Below are 25,044 nucleotides of genomic sequence, written 5' to 3' on the forward strand. Positions count from 1 at the left end.
CCCCAAACATCCAAATCTCTCTTTCCCTTCCCCCCCTTTCTTTTAAGCGCCGACAGGAGCATATCATAGCATGTCTGCAGCAATTTGGGAAAATCAATATCCATTGTTAGCTGCGTCAGCATCATGATATGCTGTCATTTGAAGGACAACTCAGATTTTTAAAGTTATGTCTGGTCAATGCAATCTTTTCAAGTTACTCCCACTTGTTTTTAGTATGAATTTTGATAAGATTCATGCTTTTCAATGGTGGTTAAAAAGCCTCTTTAAAAATAAGCTTGGCTGATGTTTTAGTTTTACTCTTGTTTAGTACGATTTTACTTTTATCCGTTTTGATCTCTAGCTTAATTTATGCTTAAAGTATATTTAATCTATGATTCAATTAAATGTTATTTCTTTCAATGTTATTGCAAGCTTTTGTGTCTCAATTTTTCCGCTTTACATGAGATCAACGTTTTCAAAGTGCAGAGTGCAATGCCATGCATAAGGATTCTTTTTTCCTTCAGTGCCCCGGTGCTTATAATCTTTTTTCTTCAAGTGGAACTTCTTTATTTTATTTTTTTCTTCTTGATCTTGTAGGCCAATCTCTTTTTCTTCTCGAAAAACAATAGAAGTGGATGTATGCTGAGATGAAGTTGCACTCATTGTATATGAAACTCATCTTATGTTTGAGCAACTTCAATCAGCTTCTCATATTGCTTCTTCAATTTATCTCTAAATGAGGTTTTTGCCCAAATCGACCTCACCAATATTCTCTCTTAATGTGGTTTTTGCCCAAATCTACCCTACCAATATTCTTTGTTTTCTCAGTTTTCCACTCTCCTCTTTTAGCAATACCAACCAAACTAATTAAATTTATAATATCTCTTAAATTAATTAATTTTTTTCTAAGTTTAATTATACTTATGAACACCAAGACATTTAGATGCTTTATCTAACCGATTTCACTTCTTTATGTGAATCTATAAAAAAAATTATAATAGAATGCACAAAGCAACTAAATTATTTATTCAAAGTCAATAAATTATTAACCTCTTTGATAGCACTCCTATTCCTCTCAAGGTAGTAGGTAAATTCTGAAATCTCAAATCAATTTTTGTAAATTTGATGCACAATATATCTCTCAACGCTGTTATATTAAAATCATAATATCGGATAAAAAAATTTGATGAACATTTTAAATTATATAAAAGTTTTAATTAATAATTGACGGTAAATACCGAATAATCCCATATAAATCCTTCTCCATTGTCCATTTGTGTCATAGATTTATTCTTGTAAATAAACTTTTGGTGACGGTAATAGTTGACTGATGGAATGAATGATTAATGGAGTTGACACTACCATTTTTTATTGATGATAGACTTGCTCTTGCTTTTATCTACCCCAAATTCATCAGTAATTACATTCTTCACTTTGTCCTTTACATCATAAAGCTAACCTATAGCTGGTTGCTTGTTACCATCTACTGACCTGAACATCTTAATTATTGAGTTTATAACTTTTAAAGTATAGGCCACGCCATTCTAAATTATAGTTCCAAGAATAATTTCCTTAGCTTTTCTTCTTTTTTATAATGAACATTACATCTAGATTTATTCTAATTTTCATAGTTGAACAAACGCAATTTCCCTTTTTTGTTTAATGTTGCAATAGTGAGGATGTTATGTTCATAATGTAACACACGCGCGCACTCACACACACACATATCTATCTATCTATCTATCTGCGTGTAAATTAAATATTATGAATACTAACATGTTAGAACATTACTAAAGTAGTTATTTGTAACCGCTTGCACTTTATTTTCTTCTCCAATCTCTTTAATTTATTCATCAAGGAGTTTAACGAGCTTTAATGCAATATTGAATATTCAGCTGCATAATTGATTCCACGAATATTGTAGTTAGTGGAGAGTTAAATTAATTGAAAAATTTAGGGGTTGTTTGGGATAAATTTTTGTTTCTTGTTTTTTGTTTTTGAAAACAAAAAACGAGAAACAAATAGAAAGATAATATTTGTTTAACTGTTTTTTATTTTTAGAAATAACACATCTGTTTTTAAAATATCTAAAATAGAAAAAACATATTTTTATTGTTTTTAAAACACCTTAAACAAGCCCGTTTCTAAACACATATTATAAATAAGTCTTCAGAAAGTACACGCTGTCGGGCTCCGTTGTTGCCTACAGCCTGCCACCGCCTGCAGCTCGCTGCCGCCTGCAGTCGTCGCCGCCTGCCGTCGCCTTTTGCAGCCCCGCCACCCGCCACCCGCCACACTCTTGACACCCGCCTCCTCCCCGCCGCCCACCTCCCGGCGCTACCCGCACATGTAATGATTCATGCTGGGTGGAGCAAGGAAGATGTCATATATGTAATGAGCATCGAAGTTTAATACTGGAATGTCATGTCGACTTAATCGTTTTATAAAAATATAATTCTTCTTAAAAAAATAAATTACACCAAACCAAACTTGTTTTATATTTTTTATTTTTAAAACCATAAAGCATAACAGTACCAAACACATTTTTTAAAACCAGAAAGTAGGAAAAAAAACTAAAACTAAAATTAAAAACAAAAAACAGAAAGTGATACCAAACAGACCCTTAGTGTTGATCGGTCTTTATGATAGGTCACCCATTTGATATAAGAATTTCGCCAAATTTATTTTGCTTACATCTTTTATGATTGCCTATATTTCTCTTTTAAGTGGATGAACTCTCAACTCATAATTAGGTGGGGGTTCGAAACCCATTCCATATTTTATAATAACCTGTATCATATAATTAAATTTGTATGACTTCTTTGCGTTGAAAGGATGCAAGTCTTTGCATTGATAGGATGCTTGCTTGATAGAACCACCTAGCTATATATTTTTTGGTTCCGTTCCTTAGTCCTTTGTTTAATTTCTCTTTGAGTCTCATTTATTTCACATTTAGTTCATTTTTGCAACTTCTTTTTCAGATTACAGACATAGGAAATGATAAGTAGGATATTTCATCTTAGGGTTTAACCCAATCCTTGGTGCGTCGATATTTTTTTCCTTCAAAATTTGATTCCAAGGTTTTTTTTCACTATCCATGAACATTTGAATATCTGATTTTTTTAACGATCTCTTCTACTCTCCATTATATTTCATACATAAATTTTTATTTCAACTTTGTTCGTTTCTTCTTGTTAAGCAACCAAATCTTCTTCTGCATTTGAATAAACTTTCTTGCATTTAGTCACATTACTCTTTTTAGATGTTTGACAAGAGCTGGTAAGACGCTTCTTGGCTTGAGATATATCTTCATTCATCTCTTTATCACAATGGATACACATGCGGTGAAGAATGTTAACTTAAATTTCAGCCCTTCATTATTCTATTCCGCCTCGAATTAAAATCAACCATACTTTCCATACAAAATGGTTAGCTAATAGGTAAAAAAAATGAGGTATTTAGTTACCTTTTTATGAGTAAAATATAACTATCTCTAGAAAATTTCACCTCAAAAAAGAAAAAAAAAGAAAAAAAAAAGAAAAAAAAAAGAAAGGCTTTTTATTTATTTCAGTTTCTATGAATCTGGTTACAAAACTAATGAATCCATGTTTGAATTAATTCATGAGTACTATATGATCCATAACATTAAAGATATGTGAAGTCTATAGAATAAAAAATCTCAAGAAGATGTTAGGTGGGTATATTAAGTAACGAAATGTTTTTTTTTAGGTTAATATGAATCACAACAGAATAATGATGAATCCATTTTCAACTCACGTCATCAATCATTAGTGCGTGTGTTTGCTATAGAGTTCATCTATCATAAATTCATGTTTACGTGAGAAGCCACTCCCCAGTTTATCATGTGCCTGCATCTTATTTCTTTCTGTCTCTAGGTTGCTGACTTCAATGTGCAAGCTGCACAGCAGGGTATTGTGTACATAGACGAAGTTGATAAAATTACTAAGAAGGTATTGTGATTTACTACGCAAATGCTTCAGCATATATTATCATTTATATGGTGTTAATGCCTGTTTCTTATTATGCAGGCTGAGAGTCTAAATATTAGCAGAGATGTATCTGGTGAAGGCGTGCAGCAAGCGCTACTGAAAATGCTTGAAGGAACTGTGAGTCATCAAATTCAATTTTTATTCAATGTATTGCTTCTATTCAATTTTTTTAAGGTACGCTTGTTAACATAATTTCGTATGCAAATGAGCAAAGTTGGGTATTATTTGAAAGTTCTAAACCTTTGAGCTTTCTGTTTTTCACTCATTCTAGAGAATATGCCGTGTAATATTTTCTTTCGTGTGACATTAGCAAATTTTTAGCTATTTATTTTGTGTCAACCTCTGCAGAATGTCTGATGGTTTATCTTTTAGTTCTCATAATATATTGTCTGAGATATTTTGATCTATACTGTTTATTTATGGCAGCGTTTGGAACTGCTTTTGTTTTTATTTTTTTTTTCTGAATTTCACAAATCAGAAAAGGGGTACTAAAAACTTGTTTAGCTGCGATTGCTGTATTTTATGTCTTGTAAATCAAATGAGTTCTGTTTTAAAAAATACAGAAAAATCTTGAGAACAGTTTTTACTTGCTTTCAAGACATAATTTCATTCAGCTGTTCTTGACGGGCCTAAGCATTCTGATATCATTTAAACAGTCCATAAAAATATGCAATTTACTCATGAATTGTATTGATGAGAACAATATTTACGGTCCACTAATGAGGCTAAGAAAGCTTTTAATCACATGTGAGCTAATGAAGTCAGCCTTTTTAATGGGTTGTTTGGAGAGCGTGACTCCTGATTTTTGCTTTTGAAGCGATGATTACTTAAAAAAAATCTCAATATCCTTCAAAGAGAACATTTTAGTGCCTAACTTGCTTGAAAAATGTTTTGACTGGCTTATGGAAAGCTTCTCTTGGGGAAAGTCCTGTAAAAACATATTTCATGTTGGTTGGATTAGTTTCTATTAACCACAGGCTAATATTTTATTTCCTCCGCTTTTTAATTGTCGAGTCACCATTGGCCAATTACGAGTTAGACTAATGAAGTTGTAATTGATGCAAAAATAACCACGTGTATTGTAAATCATGTTTTGTCAGTCATGTTTGAAATCCTCCAAACTGCTTACAAATGCTCTTTTTTAACAAGCTGCTACTGTGACAAAGCTATGCAATCACTTCCTCCGAAAGCTTTAGAAATCAACATTCATGTATACATTCTACTTCTTGAGCATGTAGACCAATTTTTTGTTTCACTGTTGAAGATATTGTGCAAATGCTCACGTCTTAGCTTGCCTGGTAAAATCAAAGTGACTGTTATTTAGTATTTGACTTTTTTGGGTACAGAAGTTCCTGTATTAATGAAAAATATTTTTGAGTATTGTTATTAATTTTCATAATGGGACGTAAACAATCCAGTCAACAAAAAGACTTAAATTTATTGGAGTACCTTTAAATAAGCCATTGGATGAAAATGTGCACAATAATTTGTCCAGAGGCTCACCTTAGGGTGGTGCTTGCAAAGTGCCTTGAGCTTTACGTTGGGAAAATAGGAGCAAGCCTCAAATTAGCGAGGTGGGCATTAAGGCAATTTTAGAGACACAAGCCTCCATTTTCATATTTTTATGGGTTGGGCTGAAATAAAAATGACAGCCAAAACACGCTCTTTTAATTTGAGAGGATGCTGATACAAGCCAGTAATGAGGGAGACAAGGAATATATAGTATTAGGAATACTTTGAAATAGTTTGTTATAGTAAAAGGGCTGTTGTGTGTTTGGAATTGAAGTTGTTTGGTGCAGTGTAAAATATATTCATGACTTCATATTTTCTTGTTTGGTCCGAAGTAAGATGAAATCAATGTTAAATATGGGGCTAGTAGGCGACGGCGATGGCGATGGCGATGGCGATGGCGGCAAGCGATACTTTATATAAAGCGGTGTATTTGAAAACAGCACAAATTTAGCGAATTCAAAATACATTGAAAATGAACTAGAGAATGAATTTCAAATGCGTTGTAATTTTATACCGTAGTTGAACTTCATATGAGAAAACACCCTGATTTTTTAAACTTCTGCAGAAGGAATGCAATGCACTCTTTTTGCAGCAAATCAAACATCCCCTAAGTGATTCCGATGAAGACCTTTTAAGTGATGGGAGTGGGAGAAACTTTTGAATTTAGAATTCTATGTCAAACCTAGTTCATTCTAGGACATGCTTATATGTTTATTTTAGACTTGTTATTTATTTTGTATATTTATTTTAGAATTTTTATTCACTATTGAGTATTTGAATAATTTTTTATTATATTATGTTTTGATTTAAAGTCATCACTCTTAAATACTTTATTTTTCATAATTTTACTTTATTTAATGATTTCTCAAAATACTTTGAGACTTCCATCTAATCTCATGGAAAGAAACCCCTTAATACTTGATGGAAAAATTTTAAATGCTGTGATTAAATTAGAAGGCTCATAACTTTTTGCTCTATTTAATTCTTCTCGGTGCCATCATCAGTTTGCATGAATAAAAAATAGTGATTATCTTTATTCTATTCAAAATGGCTAATTATTTTGGGAAAAAGTATGGAACATGAATATTAGGTGTTTGTGAATTTTGAAGGTTAAATGGTGGCGAGTTTTTGTCTTTAATGCATCGGATTCTTTATAATATCCAAAAAATTATTGAAAAGTTACTTATCTCTCAAAATTAATTGTTTTTCTTGCTTGTCCCCGTATATCTGATCAATTTCTGTAATATAGGATGCAAAATGAATTTTGTTTAATCATTGATTAGAAATTTTTATATTTAAAAAATAAATCAGTTTGAAGAAAGGGAAAGGGACCTATCCCTAACATAGAGCATAGAGGAGATTTTTTTCAAATGCATTTTTTGTTCCCAGAATATGCCTCCCTTCGAGCAATCTTTTTGACTGTAATGAAAGGTCCAATGGATTACATGTTCTTTTGTTGTTGTCATTTTTGGGAAAGTGGAACGTTTATCATAGAGAACTGATCTTTTCTACTGCAAGGGTTAATTGTACGAGTTGATTATGTAATGCTATAGGCTGGCCAAGAAATGTTTCATGTTGGAGAAATGAAATAGAAATACAATAGGGGCGATCTTCCTTCTTTTTTTGGCCATCAAAAAGGGTAGGTGGAACATGGTGAAGCGATTGGAATTAAAATCTTAAATCTTCATGGAGGACAGCTAATTAGCACAAGAGGTGATATTGCCAAGAGGTGATTAAATTGCATCACTTGCTAGAAAGTGAACATGAAGATAGTAGAATTTTCTTTGGTTTTTGAAGTAACAACAACCTTGATCGGATCTTTCTTATCTTACTTTATTTCATCAATATTTGGTTTCTTAATTAATTACACGAGGGTTTTCCTCCAAAAACTGAACCGTTTTGGCCCAAACTGGTTCAGTTGAGAGAGGGGGCTGAACCGGCCCCTTCCTATTTTCTTTTCCTGTCAATCCCTCTTCTATTTATATGTGCTTTTATGCCTTAGGGTTGAGCTCATGTTATTTTCTGATTTCAATTTGTGAGGACAGCTGTCGCGTCCTGTTTTCTCCTTCGAGGAACGTAAGGGGTGGTGCTCCGACTGTATCCCTATCCTTTGGTAGTAATTATATTCTCTGACTTCCACCTCCACTCTACTCACCTGCTGCCGCCGCCCTCTTCCGTTCGCCCAACCACTGTTGCCTTCATACCAAACAACTCCAGCTGCCTATTCCTCTGTCAGCCACCCGTAACTCTTATTCCTTTCCTGTCGTTACTCAAAGCCCGTCCTTCCCCGCTGTAGCAAACCACACCCATGCAGTTGTTAACTCCTATCCACTAAACAGGTCAGCCTCTAATCCCCCACCCAACCATTCTTGTTAACCTCTCGCCACTCTACTGGTCAGCCTGTAATCCTATTCCCCCTACACAACCAATCCCGTAATAACCCCCCTGCAAGCCCCTCCAAAGCCCCTGTACTTGTTCAAATTCTTGTGACTTCCCTCCACTATTCCCCCAATAAGGTCTACAATCCATAACAGTAAATTAGTGGGAATTTCTCATTAAAGTTTCACACAAGATGGGAATTCAGCCCAATCCATCCCAAGATGTTATATAATGTTCTTTTAAATGTTTTTCTGTCAATCTCCATGGGCACCGGGGACTTTGTCTACATGTTTTTGTGTCAATCTCCATGGGCACCGGGGACTTTGTCTACATCTCTAGAAGCAAGGGAATCCTTATAGTACAAGGAAAAATAAGCAATATTAAATGTAGCAGAAACATTGTAGTCTCATGGTAAATAAATCTTGTATGCATTGTTATTGATATTCTTGACAATCCTAAATGGACCATCAGCTCTGGGATTGAGCTTCCCTATAGAACCTGCAGAAAGCCTCTCTAATCTGATTTATATTAAATATCTTTCCTTGAAAACTTAGGATTTTTTGGACTTATTGCTTGTCTCTAGTACTTTGTATTTTACTGATGATTTCCTCCCTCGCATGCTAGTGAATGGTTTGAATCTCTACAACATGAACCTCGACATCCAAGCGAAGCTCAGTAGTTGGCAGTAATAACCCTAAATCCAAAATTATGAGAGTATTTCACTCATATGCAACCTCAAAGGGACTGTGACTTGTGAATTGAGTAGTTAAACGATTATAAATAAACTCGACCTAGGGATTGATCAAACCCCAGTGTCTAATATTCTTACCCACAAAATACTTAAATATGCTGCCTAAGTTGTAATTCATCACCTATGTCTGTTCATCTATTTTTTGGTGTGTTGTTGAACCGAATTAGAGTTTATACTTAGCTTACTCCATAAAGTCTTATAAAAGTGACTTAGAAATTTCATATCACTGTCTAAAATGATGGTCTTGGACACAAAATGTAGGTGAATTACTGCTCTACAGTACAAGTTTGCAATGTGTGAGGTATCAAATATTTTGTGGAAGGTATAAAACGTGCCATGTTAGAGAATCGGTTCGCTATCACCATAACATAGTTCTTGCTCAGTTGGGTCAATGAGAGACCTACAATAAAGTTTATGCTCACATCCACTCAAGGTGACTCTTGAATGAAAAGGGAAGTATATAGTTCTGTAGTTTGCCCTCAGGTTTTGGTTAAATTCTACACAATCTAACATACCCCTCCACATCTTGTGTCAAATTGGGCAAGTAAAAGTTTTCTTTCACTAAAAAAAAATGTCTTATTACTATGATCCTTCCATTGTGACACTCTGAAGGAGCATTCCTGAGTGAACTCCTAGGAATGCACAACATATTTTAGAAGAACATATAACCATCACATATGTGATCTTGCTTATAAGGTCTCTTCTGGCATTGAGCCCCAATTTTTTTGTAAGTTCCATCAATATCATAAAATCTTTCAACACTTTAAACCGAACCACCATAGATTGTATAGTAGAAATCAACAAATGACGATGACTCTGGATTTTAACAAACTTATTCTGGCTCCCAGCTTTGTATTTTAGCACAAAATAAAAATAAGTGAGAAATTTCATCCTTTAGGCATGTCTTTCATTTAATTTACTCTGGTTGTTGAAGAATCTTAGGATCTCGTGATTAGTGTATAGAGTAAATTCGTTTGCCAACAGATAATGACCTCCATTGGTTGATGGCTCTCGATAGCATAAAACTCATCAACATAGGTATACTATTTTTTCTTGGACATATTCAACTTCTAACTGAATAAGCAATGGGCTCTCCTCTTTGGCTTTAACCCTGCTCCAATTTTCATATTGTAAGCATCTCACTCCATTTCAAACACCTATTTCTTTGAGGCATCAAAACTAGTCCGTGCCCCTTCTGACCAAACAAGTCTGTCTATCTTGAATAACTTTGTTAATGGTGTTGTAATAGGGCTAAAGTTTTTGATAAATCTCTTTAAAAAGATGTCATTATAATTGAATTACATGGGTGAATGATTGTGGGCTGGGCTAGTTCACAATAGCTTCGATTGTAGTGAGGCCCATCTCGATGTCGACTTTTAAAACTATATATCCAAGAAATCACATATGCGGTGTTAGAAAATGACACTTCCTCGGGTTGCCATTTGGTTACACTATTCGAAGAATTTCAATTACCTGTCATAAGTGTTATGAATGCTCCTCCTTTGTACGACTATGCACCAAGTTGTCATCAAAATACCCAACAACGAACTGCTCAATGCAAGGTTTGAAACTCTGATTTATCAGCCTTATAAAAATACATGGGGCTTTGGACAGACCAATCGACATAACCTATCTCGGGTATTTAAATCATCCCTCTCTATCTTGAGTACTCATAGTTGGTGATTTCTTCAATGGTAGAAACACAATAAATTTTTTATCCTTGATAAATTTGTAAGTTTTTTTGTTTTTGTCATGTAGTGTGCCTCATGATATTGTTATGGTTGGCCCAAAATAATGTAAAATGCACTTATATGAATGACATCATACCACATCGATTCTACCACTTGTCTCCAATGGAAAATCCTTCTAATCATCTCTTGTCAACACTAATTCATTCCCCTTCTACCCAATTAGGGAAAATCGTTGAGAATACTTATGGGTAGTAAGACATAATTTGTACATCGTTTGTAGACATTACATTCTTACAACTGCTTCAGTCTCTATTGAGATTGCACAGCCTTTTCACATTGCAACATATATGAAATGTGTTATATATAGGTTATTGCTAATCTCTCTCGGTCTGTCTGAAGAATTCGTCGAGCCACATGCATCTCACCATCATTCGCAAGTAACTAGTACTCTCCATTCTTCCCCTCCAAGCCTTCACTCTTTGCCTCTTCCGTTGTACTAGCTTAGTAAATGAAATTACTCTTCTGTTTGGGTAGTTGGGTGCATTGCGATCGTATTCATGATACTTTAAATCTTTTTTTGGCTAGAAAATGTCTTGGGAGTGCTGGTGCGGTCTAGTCCTTTTTTCTATGTTGGTTCTCCTCATTTGCAACAAGTCTTGGTACTATGGTCGTTGTGCTTTTGCTGCCAGACCTAATTGTCGAACCTTATTTTAAAGGTGGAGTGGACCTAATTCTATTATGCTGCTTCTCAAACTTTAAAGTTAGGGTTTGGATATCCTGTAAAGTCTAATATGGCTATAACTACACCACACAGTCAGGGGACGGCCATAATAATTCAAGATATTGAGCAATGGTGTTTTTCTCTAGATCCAGTAACTCACATTTTAACATGAGTTATTTAAACTTAGTATTTTTTTTCTCTATTGATAGATATTTCTATTATAAATGTTGAAGTCTCAAAAGGATATCCTATCTTTAGTGTGTAGTGAGGTAGTTGCGCTACATCTCTCTCTTCATCTTGGAACTCTTGCCTCATATTTTTGCAAGTGCTTCAAGTTCTCCCACCACAGGGAAGCACTCTTGTTTAACTTGATGGTAGCTAGCTTCACTATTTTGTCAGGTGTAAATGTCCTTGTATTCAAAGATCGGTTCCACTATCTGGAGCCACTTAATGAATCGTTTGAATTCATACGACAGTGAAAATCTAACAAATCAACATTCTAACAAATCAACATTCTAACAAATCAACATTCAGTCGAATGTCACCCTCTCTCTTATATAAAATTTCAAATCGACGCGACATCAACTCTTTGTCGCTTGAGGTTTCTTGTTGAAAAGGGTTTTCATGATGTGTTCCATTCGGGTGGTTACTATTGTTGCGGGTGACTTACTTATACTGCTTTCTTTTAAAATCAGCAAGCTTTTTCTGTGATTTGAGGATTTCTTGCTGCATATCCTTCATGGTAAGCTCCTGAGCACCTACTTGAGGGTCTCTTGTTGGGCGCTTAGTAACTTGCTCCTCACTTTAGGGTTTTGACTACGATAGAATTGTGGATTTAAAGTTGATTTTGGGTGGTAGGTATAGGGACTGATTTTAAAAGTGTAGGGTTAGTACTAAGATTTACTATTAGAATTTGTCTCTGATACTAAAAGACTCCGTTCTAGTATTCTAAGTGTTTCATATCATATTTAGTGGGAAGCGGTTGTGGAAAGGCAAGAGAAAAATGATATGCAAAGTTGGCAGGGTTGGAGGGTAATTGAAGGAGTTTGGCGGCTTCTTGGATTGAAAACAGCAGGGAGAATGACAAAACGGCGATCTTGCGAAAGTATGGCTACCGAGTGAGAATTTATCATTTGCTAACTTCAAGATAGTGATTGACCACTTAAAAAAAAAAAAAAAAAAGGCTACAGCTCTACAAATAGGAGCGATCAGAGCAACAAAGTTTTCAAATTATATAAATCAAAACAAAAGTCCCCAAACTAGGTTCTAAGCCCCATAAATATACTAAGTCGTTAATTAAACTCTAATTCTAATTCAAAAATAAAGGAAAATGGGGTCCAAATGACCCGTTAACAGCAAAGTAGCGAGAAATTTCACTCTAGTTTTACACAGGATGGGAATCCTGCCACAGAAAAGTCGCAAGAAATTTCACTCTATAGTTTTACACAGGATGGGAATCCTGCTCCTTCTATTCCAGGATCCGTTCCGGCATCCTTTGGGACGCTCCCGCATCACAAGTTTATTCGATCCTTCCTTTTTTGTGACAAATATTGTGTTTAATAATTTGCTACACATATCTTATAGCTGGGTGTGCAAATCTATGTCAAATAAATGTTTTTGTTTCTGACTTTCTTATATTAAGTTACTAAACGTTTCTACATCCTTCGAAATTCAGAAAAAGCAAACAAAATAATAAATAAAAAGAAACTGAGGATTGGATGGTGTGTTTGCTGAAACTCATTTAAGGCTTACGTTATCTTGCAAAACCTCGTCTATTTTCACTTGCCGAATTGCTTCTTGATTTTCCTGCTACCTTTTGTGACAGGCATCTTTTTAGCAAAAACAACATGAATTTCTCTTGCCGATTGCTCTTCCTGCTGCCTTTATGGCTAATGTTTATGTTGAATCACGTTTTTATATGCAAATGCAATGGAAAGTTGTCTTGTATTCTTCTTTCTGAATGGAATTAAGTCTTGTATTTTGCTGTAGATAGTAAATGTTCCAGAGAAGGGTGCGCGTAAACATCCTCGTGGTGACAATATACAGGTACTAACATTGTCTTAAAAATTTGTCATTCTAGGTCATTTAGAACATTTCAATCTTGTAATATGGCCATACTTATTTTCTTTTGTGAACTCCTTATGCCTGCTTATGTTATTTGAGTTTGTATATTATGGTTGGAATGAGAAAGCTGTAAAAAAAAAATATGTTGCTTCATTCTTAGCAATCTATAATAGCATACTAGGTTGTGGAGAATTTGACCCAATTTTGAATTTTTTATTGTTGATGTTCATTTTTTGCATGTTTTTGGTCTGCTTAACTGTACCCATGTTTTTGGATACCTTTCAAGGAACTTTATTATGATCTGGACGGCATTAATTTACTAATTAATGTCTTCATATTGCAGATTGACACAAAAGATATTCTTTTTATATGTGGCGGAGCTTTTGTTGACTTAGAGAAAACCATTTCAGAGAGGTCAAACTGTTTTCTACTTTTTGGGCTTATTCTTCAATCAGCCATTTGGTTTGGATTGAGATTTAAGGTTGGCTGACCTTTTCAGTGTCCAACAGACGGCAAGATTCTTCTATAGGTTTTGGAGCACCAGTTCGTGCAAATATGAGAGCCAGTAGAATCTCTAATGCTATTGTGACATCAGCCTTGTTAGAATCGGTAAGAGTAGAAGTTATTTATGGTATGAATAAGCAGTTGATACTAGAATATATAAGTTATTCTCTTTGTGCTTTTGCATAGCTTCATGACTGTTAGCATTCTGATAGGGCTCTAACCTTTACGGGTGACAGGTTGAAAGTACCGATCTTATTGCCTATGGCCTTATTCCAGAATTTGTTGGGCGCTTTCCAATACTGGTTAGCTTGTCAGCTTTGAATGAAGACCAGCTTGTTCAGGTCATCAAGATTCTTTGATACTTGGAAGCCTACTCCTATAATTTTGATAATCCATTCTTTAAATAACAAATGATCTTTTATACAAACTTTCAGTCTTCCTTTTTTTTTTTTTTTGAAATGGCGGTTTGGAAATTTTATTGCATTAGCAGAAGGTTGGTGAGATGGCTGCTCTTAGTTATGAATGTTTGACTTCCACATACTGTTATGGTGCCGCTGGTTTATCTTACCATCTATAAGGAGATCATTGAAGGGCATTATAAATTAGAATAATCTGCACTGAGAATTAGAAGTTTCATATAGATGTGTTAATTCTAGAAATGATGAAGTGTAAAATGTAGAGAGCATGTGGGTGGTGTAAATTGAAGACAATGTTATAGAAAAGTGCCTTGCACGCATATTTGACGAGGTGGAAAATGGATCATTGAGGTAGAGAGATGGATTTAGCATGATTGTAAATAGAAAGAAAAGGGTTGATTGAAGATAATATCTAAAAAGGTGTGTAAAAGATATATGCATATCATATATATATATATATGTCCCGCCTCTCTCTCTCTCTCTCTCTAGAAAGAGAGAGAGAGAGAGAGACGCGGGGCTTTCCCCCTTTCTGCTACGGACGTGGGTGCGGGATTTTCTCGCACAGAGGCGAAAAACGAGCTAGCTAAATGAACCGTTTGGAATGGGGGACCAGTCCAGAGGTCTCAGTCCAAGCTTCCAAAGTACTGAGCTACTTCATACGACCCAGGCGGCCTTTCCTTTCGCATCGGCATTGTCGCCAATAACTTTCCCCTCCTTTCTTTTCAGTGATTTTCTTATGGTAGCTTTCCTTTTTCGTTTTTCCCTCATGAGAGTCTTTAAAATACTGTTTTCTGGATTTAGGGTTTAGTTCTTGCTGTGTATTGCTTTCAGATTCCTGTGTGAAGTCCTTTTTTCCTTCGTGGGCTGTATCTGAGGAGGTGGTGACGGCTCTGGCTATATCCTACTCCGAGCTGGTGATTCTATCTTCCCTAAACCTTCCCTTCCCTTCCCCCTTAGCTGCCCAACCGCCTCCAACCCACTTTCCAGCCCCCTAACCGGTTTTCCGGCCCATCCAACCCGGCAGTCCAGCCCCGCAACCGCTGTTCTGCAGCCAAACCTGCCGCCCAACACCCCATCTTTGCTACCCCAACCCCTGCTAGTCATCCTGATCCACCTAGCAAACCCCTACCGCCCTTGGGACACTCTTTTGAGGTATTGTTTTGTCATTTTATGTTTGGGTGATGTTATTTTCAGTTTGTGTGTGCTGTATCCCTATTTCCTTTTTTTTTGTGGTTTGGGTCTTTTCGATCCGGTAGCAGAGCTAGCCTAACCCTAGTCCCATCCTAGAGTTTCCAGACATCCACCATCAACCAATACGCTTTCCTACCACTAAATATTCTTTCCACAACCCAAACCCTAACCCACCATAATTTTTCTTTCTTATTCCTAAACCTTAGTCATGACACCAATGAGATACATGTCCGAGCCTACTCGGAAGGAGATACGGTGAGAGATTCGCCGACTTCAGCGTTGGATTACTAACATTGAGGATGAAATTTAATGGGAGGTTACCCTCGATCTTGATCGGGAAAGTCGAAGAGGAGTACGAGAGAATTTGAGGATGAAGTGGAAGACACACTATCAATTCCTACCAGCTCGCTACATACAGAAACTACAAACTCTATCTTCATAAATGGAGGGACCACACCATCGAGCAACCCCCACATCTTACAGGCGGTCAACCTCGGGATCTTATAGCTAGAGTGCACCCAGGGGAACACCCAAGACTACGCTGTCAGAGGACAACATGATCCATAGTATAGAACAAGTGAGACCCGGTCACATCCTTAAATCCATCATAACCAGGAAGTGTTGCAAGTGCCACGGATTTGGGCATGTCCAATCATAATGCACCACCTAGGGAGAGAACCGCTTCACTGAGCAGGGGGTTGTTTGAATAATTAGGCAATGACACAATTGATACTGGAGAAGTTGAAGAATTTCAAGATGATTCTCCACTTGCATCTAGCAAGGAAGTGATGCCACCAGTTCCAGTGGACGCTGAGATAGTGATTCTAGCTGAGGTAAGAGTAGATGTTCTAAAAGGTAGTGACCTCGATGTAATGAGAGTTCAAGCAGCGTATCAAACCGTGGTACCTCAAGATACTGTTTCGTAGGAGTTGAGAGGAGCAACAACAGGGTGGACCTTGGTAATCCAGAAGGATCACAAGCTTAAGGAGCCGACATCAGATACATGGCCACCACAGATAAGAGAAATACAAATTTTTCAAATGGATAGACCTCTTCCTGAGTTATCCCTGCGGGGGAGGTCCATCAGGTCCGAAGAGGAATAATTTGTACCATGGTGAGAATATCACGTGGTGACATTCAAAGGTTATTTCCTGTCCCGCATGGTACCTCTCGTCATATATTCAAAGAGGTGATAAACCTTAGCTTTGTAATGGGTCCAAGGAGTTATATGGGGATGAAAATTCTTTAATGGGATCCAAGTCCTATCAGTTACGAAGAGGTCTTTCTTGAGGGGGTGCTAGTGAGAAGGGTGCAACCTGTCACAAATTTCACCTCAGAATTGATCACTGCTCCCATACCAGTTCCTCAACCACACGCAGCTGACTAAGAGGGGTGAAAGAAGCAGGTTACCCCTGAAATGGATCGATAACTGAGCTGTGAGAATACTCGTCTTCCTACAGTTCCAGCTCAGAATTTGCCAAAAGAGGATGAATACTTATTCTACCAGGATGTGTTGTGGAATGACAACGCCGACATGATTGACCTACTAAGGGAGCTGATGTCGGCTTCAACCGATGAAGTCGAAGCTTTCCCAATATCGAGAGATTAACGAGGGGCTTTCCCTTTACGGACACGTGTGCGGGAATTTCCCACACAGAGGCAGGAAATGGGCTAGCCGACTAAATCGACTGGCATGGGGAACTGGTCCAGTGGACCCGGTCCAAGCTTCCAAAGTACCGCGCGGCGTCATACAACTCGGGCGGCCTTTCCTTTTGCATCTCCCGCCTCGTCACACCTCCCGCTCGATCAAGCGGCATATTGCGAAGGGCAGCATTGCCGCCAATCCCTTTCCCCTCCTTCCTTTTCAGTGATTTCCTTATGGGAGTTTTCCTTCTCTGTTTCCCCTCGGTGAGTTTTTAAATTACTGTTTTTTGGATTTAGGGTTTAGTTGTTGCTATGTATTGCTTTTAGATTTCTTTGTGGAGTCATTTTTCCCTTTGTGGGTTGTATTTGATAAGATGATGGTGCTCCGACTGTATCCTACTTCGAGATGGTGATTGTATCTTCGCTAAACCTTACCTTCCCCCTTAGCCGCCGACCACCCTAGCCGCTCCCCATTTGCCTCCAACCCACTTTGCAGCCTCCAACCCTGTTGTCTTAAGACGACCATCCAGCTCCACAGCTTGCAGTTCTGTAGGCAAACTGCCGCTTCCTCTGCTAGTCATTTCAACCCACCTGGCCAACCCCTACCACCCTTGGACGCATTTTCGAGGTGTTGTTTCGTCATTTTATGTTTGAGTGATGCTATTTTCAGTTTGTGTTGTAGCCCTATTTCCCTATTAATAAAAGTTGCTTTTGTGATTTAGGTTTTTTTCCCTCCGATATGAGAGAGAGAGAGAGAGAGAGAGATGTGTGTGTAGGCATGCATGTAGTTTTGTGTATGTTCTGTGATTCTTGCATTACTATTTTTTGCTCTGATCACGCCATTGGGTACCCATGCATAATGTGTCGTCTGTTTCAGGTCTTGACAGAACCCAAGAACGCTCTTGGCAAACAATACAAGAAAATGTTTAGCATGAACAGTGTAAACAAGCCTCTTACTCCCGCTAACTGTAGATTTATGTGGTAGCTCAACTGTTTGTTGCTCATGTGATTTTTTTTTTCCATTTAATTATTAGGTAACTTTCTTTTCCAGGTTAAATTGCATTTTACAGAAACCGCACTTAGGCTAATTGCCAAAAAGGCAATGGCCAAAAATACTGGTGCAAGAGGTCTACGAAGTATCATGGAGAATATTCTCACGGAAGCAATGTATGAGGTATATTATCAGACTGCTGTGGTTCATACGTATTAAGCGTTCCCCCTTCTTTGTTTAATAATAAAAATATGGAGAATGCATGATGTAGGATGTCTTTGGTTATAGCATTGCTACTACAGTTCTACAAATAAATGCACAGAAGCATGCAAACACACACAATATATTAATCATACATTCTTTATTTCGATGACATTGTTATCTTTTAGATGAAAACAAAAATTCAAAGAAATTTATGCAAATGGTATTTCGATGGTATTCTTTAATTAGAAATAATGCGTACAAGTTCAGAAGTAGGAAAATTATACTATAAATTGAAAATCATGCTACCATGGAAATTCATAGTATATCTAACTTGGATAAAATCAATCAAATCAATCAGGACTGATGTCTGAAAAAAAAAGTAAAAAGAATCCACTAAATCAAGTGTCCCACTTGCATAAAGAGCCTCTCCGAGGAATCTTCAATCTCCTTTGATCTCGGAGAAGTTGAAGAAATCACATATTAAATGATAATTTGGTACTAAAATAGTTAATTGAGTTTTAATGTACCTCATATTACCTTTATAATCGCAGCCTCACTTAGATTTGCAAATAAGGAACTAAAAAATAAAATTTGACCCATAATATTCTTATAATTCCAGAATATTCCCGTCAATTGAATCCTGTGCTATAGATAAGCATCTGTTGTACTATATTCAAAACAATGCATTGCTCAGACTCATTCAAATTGGGAATTTAAGCCTGCGGGATCACCTTAATCGAGGACAAAAGGGCTTCATTTACAAATCAAAACCTTGCTAGAACAAGATAACTTGCGAAATTCTAAATCCAGCGCTCAAAGCTGTAAAATTAGAAAGGCTGCTGAACATAGGTAACAATAACCGTAAGCTATCAAACAACCATGAGTTTGGTTGCATAGTAAACCATTATCATTAACCGAGTAGACCACAAAAATCTAATTAATGGGCTTCGGGGAAACTTTAGATCATCATAATGTATACCGACTCTTATAGAATAAAATGTTTTATTAAAAGAAAATATGAAAACAAATTCTTATCAAAAACACCCCAACAACCAAAAGAAAAATTTTCTTTCAGCGGTTTCTTCTCAATGCACAAATTTTTGACAATAGTAAATTTTTATATTTACATTACTTTTGCTTGTCGTGGAAGAGTTCCACTCCGATGAATCCTTTAAATGATAATCATCTAGTAGATCCGGATATAACTGTTGTGCTTCCTCCAAAGAAATCAGGAGTCATCAAATACAGGCATGCCTTGCCATGACATAGGTATTTTTGATGCCGCTGTCACTAATGAATATAAATTCTTTATTTAGTATGCCTTTTTTCACAACATATATGCTTATATCGGTAGAACTGCCAAAATGGTTCCCAGACTATTTGAACGGTGCCACTTTATTCAGAGTGTTTTTAAAAGTGTCAAATTAGTCCCAAACTACTTTAATATGCTAAAATAGTCATAAATGTTAAAGCTAAGCAAATTGATGTCAGGGTGTTAAAAATGGGGGTATTTTTGGAATTTAGCTTCAATTTAACCCACAATCACTTTGATTGGGGGGGGGGGGGGGGGGGGGGGGGAAAAGTGTGTTAAATTAGCTTCAATTTGAAGATTTGGGGTGGGCAAAAATAGCTTCTCTTTGGACTCTTAATGTAGGGAGATAAAAGATGAGAAGGTTAAACATTTCGTTCCATTTAATTATTTGAAACTTCATGATCATGACATTTTTTGTACTTCTGTGACCTTTGATATTCGTATGGCTTTTCACACTCTTTATAATGTGAAATTTGTTGATGGTGGTAGAACTTTGACATGTCTCACATTTTGATTCTTTGAATATACAAGTTAGATTACTCTTTTTTCTAACTTAGCTTGTTTGATTTTTTCTCCCTCTCTTTCTTTTGTGAGGTTAAAAGCGATTACATATCATGAGGTTATGGTAGTTATTCTTTTGTCATTCTACTTGTGTTTATCTTACAACTCTTTCAAGATTGTAGCATCACTTCATCAATTTGTATTATAACTATGGTTATGCAAGAGAAAATCAGTTAGTTCAACATTTAAGAAAAACCCTGATAATTGGAAAGTTGCTTCCTGCATCGTTGAATTTTTGCTCTAATCTGAGGTGCATAATGCATTTGCTTTGGTTGCATGGCTTCTATTATCAAACTTTAGGTGCATAATTTCTTTGCTTTGGTTGCATAGCTTATGTTATCTTTAGGATCTTATATATTTGTGATTGCAAGTCATAGAATATTTGCATGCAATTAAATTAATGTTCTCCATTTTAATCTCAAAGTCCTAAACCATTAAACTCAAAACAATCACTTCTCTTTGTTCTAGTAAATTTTGGCAAGTCGTGTTTCATTATTGAAACTATTCATATAGGAGAATTATACAGAAAATTTAAATTCTCTTTTTAGATTAAATAAGTTGAATTGTTGCAATCTATTGACCGAATAGTTTTTATTTATTTTTAATGGTTTTATGAAGGCCTCTTAAATCCTTAAAAGTTATAATTTTTTTCATTCATTCCATTGCATTTTCATGCTTTTGTTGTGATGCCTCCAAAACTTCCTCGGCGTCCCACTTAATTACATTTTAAAATTATTGAAGATTATTTACTCGGTTCAATATTTTGAAAAATGATTATTATCCTCTTCAAAACTCTATTTGAGGTCTTTTCAAATGATTCAAAACAGGGCAATAGTAGATCTTCTTGTTTAACAACTCCAAACTTCTCATATTCCTTAAAGAAACAGTTAAAGTTGAAGCACCTATTTATGATGGAGTTTATAACTCAAGTTCTAGACTTTCCCCAGCAATAGATTTTTTTTAGCTGGCAGGGAATGAATGATTTTCAAATAATAAAATTTGCAGAAGTAAAACTATAGGGTCATAGTAGGTTATACCTGGGAAGGGATCTCTTGAATTAAGGAAATGTTAAAGCAAAAGTACCATTAAAATGTGCTCAAATAATTTTCCTTAAGTATGAAGGTAAATGAGTGCTAGAGCACTTTTGAAGATCTCATATCTAGAATAAAATGCATTCATAATGGCAATTTGTATATTAATTTATTACCGCTCTTAAACCAGATATAAGAAATTTAGTAGGAATTTTTTATCTTTAATTCTTCAAGAAAGATTTTCACTTTCCCTTGTTAAGTGAAAATCAAGAGAGTAAAATTTCAAATCCTTCTTTTTTTTTAAAGATTATTCTAATCTTCTAAGGTGTTCTGCTAGACTTGCCATATCAACTTCTTAATCCTACGGTATTCCCAACCACCATATGTTACACCCTCTGCTAGGTTATCCAAACCACACATTATTAGGCTTTCTAGCATTTCTTCTACCACATAAGAGGACATTTTTTATTTCTAGTGTTATAAAAGATGTCATGTTGTATCACTGTTTAGGTTCAAATCATGATTTTAGAGTATAAGAACTCCCAATTGATCAAGAAGATAGAGATTGAAAATACATATTATTAAAAGTTTCCCTTTTTATATGAGTTGGATCTAAGTTATGAAATTTAATTAGACATTATGATATGATTATAAAAAAAATTGAGCCATAGGATTGGAAAGGGAAAACATTCTCTTATAAATGAGATAAAATGTGTCATTCATGATGGTAGTGCGACAAATGTCTTTATCACTCATACGTTGGCTAGGTAAATTTCAAACCAAAGCCACACCATGTGCTCTTTTATGTTAGTTTTGTGAACCACACTTCTTTTTCTTTTGTCATGAATTGATGTTTGATTTTTGTCAAATTAGAGATTTATGAGGCTTAAATATGACGTGATGTCCTTTCACGGGCATTGCTCACATACTTTTGGGTAGACCTTATTTATATGCTAGGCTCATCACTAGTTATGAAAGAGATATCACATGTTCTTAAATTTAATAGCAAAATATTAATGTTATTCCTAACCAAACCTTAAGATAAGATTAAAAAATAAGCATTAACATAACACATCATTTGATGTTAAACCAAAATCATTTTCTAAGAAAAATCTTTAGTTGATTGTCCTTGTTTCTCGTTGTGGAAATTTTGGATGGTGGGGCCGGTTGGCTACCTATAAGGATCATGGAGGGTTGAATTTAAAGACAACTTTGGAAACTCTTTGATTTATTTTTCTTCTCTTCCTATTTATGTTTCTTTTCTTTTATTTTAGAATATCTCCTTTCCATATTTTAGATGAGATATATTAGGAAAGTTTGTAAATTAGGAGATACAATTGCCTATATATGTACCTTTCGTATGTGTAAATATTGAAAATATGCAAGTAATTTTTCCTCAGAAAATTTGTTTTTTTTTCATGGTATCAGAGCTTGGAAAGAAACCCCAGCTCTCCTTCGGTTGTCGTACCCTTCCAAGCAACCATAATTTTCCCTGCAACCGTCGAAATCACTTATGCTGGCCCTCCTCTACTTCTTTCCAAAGTTGTTAGAATCCTCTTGCAACTCAAGGAATTCGTGTAGAGGAAGTGGAAACCGCTAATCCTGTCGTGTTGGATCGGTGCAGACGAAGGCGGTCGACGATGGTTCGTTTCTGGTGGTTTTCTAGATTTCTTTTACTTTTTTCTCTATAGTGTGAATCCCAGCGCTTATGTATTTTTCTCTTTCTAGTAGAAATCGCAGGCGAATATCAAAGAACCTATGTGCAACTCCTTATATTGGGTTTTCTGTCCCTCGTAATCGTAAAATCAGAATTCGGTTTGCTAACTCCAAGCCGCTTTTTAAATCACAGGACCACAACTCAGGATCCAATTTGTTGGATGCTGCTACATGGTGGAAATCCAAGCTGACAAATCAACTTTCTCTTTATAATGGAAATGATAAGTCGGAAGTAGCTGCGTGTCTCCTCCATCGGCATTGAACTTTTCCCGCCCTCAGGATTCTGATAGGGCATCAACAAGCAGGAGACCCTAGTTTTAATTTCCACCACCAGGGCCTCTCCTTGTACCTGCTAATTATTGTAGGCCCTCTGTCGGATCCTCTTCTTGCCATTGTCTCCTTCTAGGTGTTATTGCTTCCTCCTTCTAGACACTGGTGCGGCTTCCTTCTTCTAGACTTAGGCGTTGTCGTCTCCTTCCATAACCAATTGCAGGAAGAACTTGGATTCGAATTGTCTCACAGAGCAGAAATCCCCTCTGTTCAGTTCTTACTTCCAGAAGTATCCCTTGTGCACGTACTCCACCTCCGACAGCAACAACATCCAATTCTCCTTGCTTCCACTTGCCTTCCTACAGGCCTTCCATTGGAGCTTCTCCTTGCAGAAGTCAGCACCAGAATTCTCCCTGAAAATCTCAAACTCCCGGCAGGCTCTTATGGTTCCAACTTCTTCTTCTGCTTGGATCTCCATAGACTTCCAGTTGCATGAGATCCTCTTCTTGTTGGATTTCTACTTGCAGATTTCCTATCTCTGTTGTCTTCCACCAGGGTAGCCACAAGTAGTAGTCGGCCTCCCCGCCTCCCCGCCGGCGACTCGACTGCTTCTTCTCGAGCAAGCAAATCTCTCTAACCTTTCAAGTGTTCATCCACTCCTGCGAAGAAAGGTGACCAAGAATTCCTGCAACCCTAAACGTGCATAGTGTATATGACCAAGTACAGAATGAAGTCGTCTAGTTCTATTTTGGAGCTTTTCAGTTTGATGACACACTGAAGTATCATATCTCATCCTATCTTACTAAGAATGGGCGATTTCCACCTTGGATAACAGACTCGGGTGCTTCTGATCATATGACTGGGGACATTCATGCTCTTATTAATTATCAAGAGATCAAAAACCCCAAATTTGTTAGACTCGTTGATGGTTCTCACTCTAGAACTGTTTGGAAAGGAAATGTGAATGTCTAGCTTCCTTCAATGTTCTATGTTCCCCGACTAGATTGTAACTTATTTTCAATTAATAGTTATTCTCATGCCTGAATTATATTATCAAATTTCATTCTAACTTATGAATTTCAGGCAGTGGATTCTCAGAAGTGATTGGGAGTGTTGAATTACATTGAGGTCTATACCTGTAATAATCCATTTAGAGAAATCAGGTAAAACTTTTGGAGATCTAAAATGTATCCCAACCATATTCCTCAGATTTCAACCAAATTAATTTTTACAAAATTTTACACATAAAAACGATCAATTCAATATATAATACTATATATAAATTATGAATGGTTTCAGAGATAAAAAAAAAGTAAAACTTATATGTTTAATTAATTTAATTAAACCTAATTATTTCCTAAACTCCCGTACCCTTATTATTCCCCACCGACCTCTAGCGTCATTTATTCGTCAATTCACTTAAATGGGGCTTCCAGAGCCTCCAAATTCTCCTCCCATCTTCCGATTCCCTTCCCTTCCCCTCTCCCTCATGCAACGACTTGATTACGCTCAACAGAGGAATTCCTCGAGAGTAGTGAGGGCGAGCGGCGGTCTGAAGACGTAGTTCATGATAGGGAGCTCGAGGGAGAAATTTATGAGTTTAAACCCCTCTTTCATGCTAATTTTGCATTATCTTCCTCCCCCACTGTCAGCACTATTTTTGGTGTGGGGTTTGCCCGTAAGAAGCTGTCGGTCATCGGAATTGAAATCCCGTTGCCCGCTTCGGAAGGACATTTTAAAAAATTTTAATTTTGAAAAAGATAAAGTCAAACTGACCCCATAATTTTCATAGTTTAAATGAAAGAGCGCTTTACCTCAAATCCTGTATCTATCCCGAAGGATGAACACAAGAATTGAGGGTGAGGTTCGATCAAATAAACTAGAGAAAGTTATGACATCCGTTTGGTCTGCGAAACCAATTATTGGCCGACAAATTCCCCTATTTAATATAATGAATTAAATAGGGTTTATATTATGCTGGGTTCGGGAAAAGCTTCCTATAAGGGCAAACCCCTATAATTAATTACATCTTAGATTACCTAAGAATACTCTCGATAAAAATCAAGAAAAATTACCTTCAAGGAGTTCAAATGGTAA

At 36.3% G+C, this 25,044-nt stretch overlaps 1 protein-coding gene across 1 annotated transcript in view; it reads left to right on the plus strand.

The window, feature by feature from the left end:
* LOC110027534 (CLP protease regulatory subunit CLPX1, mitochondrial-like) overlaps positions 1-25,044 on the plus strand; it is a 56,373-nt gene that overhangs the window by 17,460 nt on the left and 13,869 nt on the right. Inside the window, exons 6-13 of the mRNA XM_020729009.1 lie at positions 3,876-3,950; positions 4,029-4,106; positions 13,033-13,089; positions 13,451-13,521; positions 13,617-13,716; positions 13,848-13,952; positions 17,740-17,802; positions 17,914-18,036. Of these exons, the coding sequence (XP_020584668.1) occupies positions 3,876-3,950; positions 4,029-4,106; positions 13,033-13,089; positions 13,451-13,521; positions 13,617-13,716; positions 13,848-13,952; positions 17,740-17,802; positions 17,914-18,036 (672 nt within the window). The remainder of the gene's footprint in view (positions 1-3,875; positions 3,951-4,028; positions 4,107-13,032; positions 13,090-13,450; positions 13,522-13,616; positions 13,717-13,847; positions 13,953-17,739; positions 17,803-17,913; positions 18,037-25,044) is intronic.

Source organism: Phalaenopsis equestris, unplaced genomic scaffold, assembly GCF_001263595.1.
Source record: "Phalaenopsis equestris unplaced genomic scaffold, ASM126359v1 Scaffold000428, whole genome shotgun sequence".
NCBI lineage: Eukaryota > Viridiplantae > Streptophyta > Magnoliopsida > Asparagales > Orchidaceae > Phalaenopsis > Phalaenopsis equestris.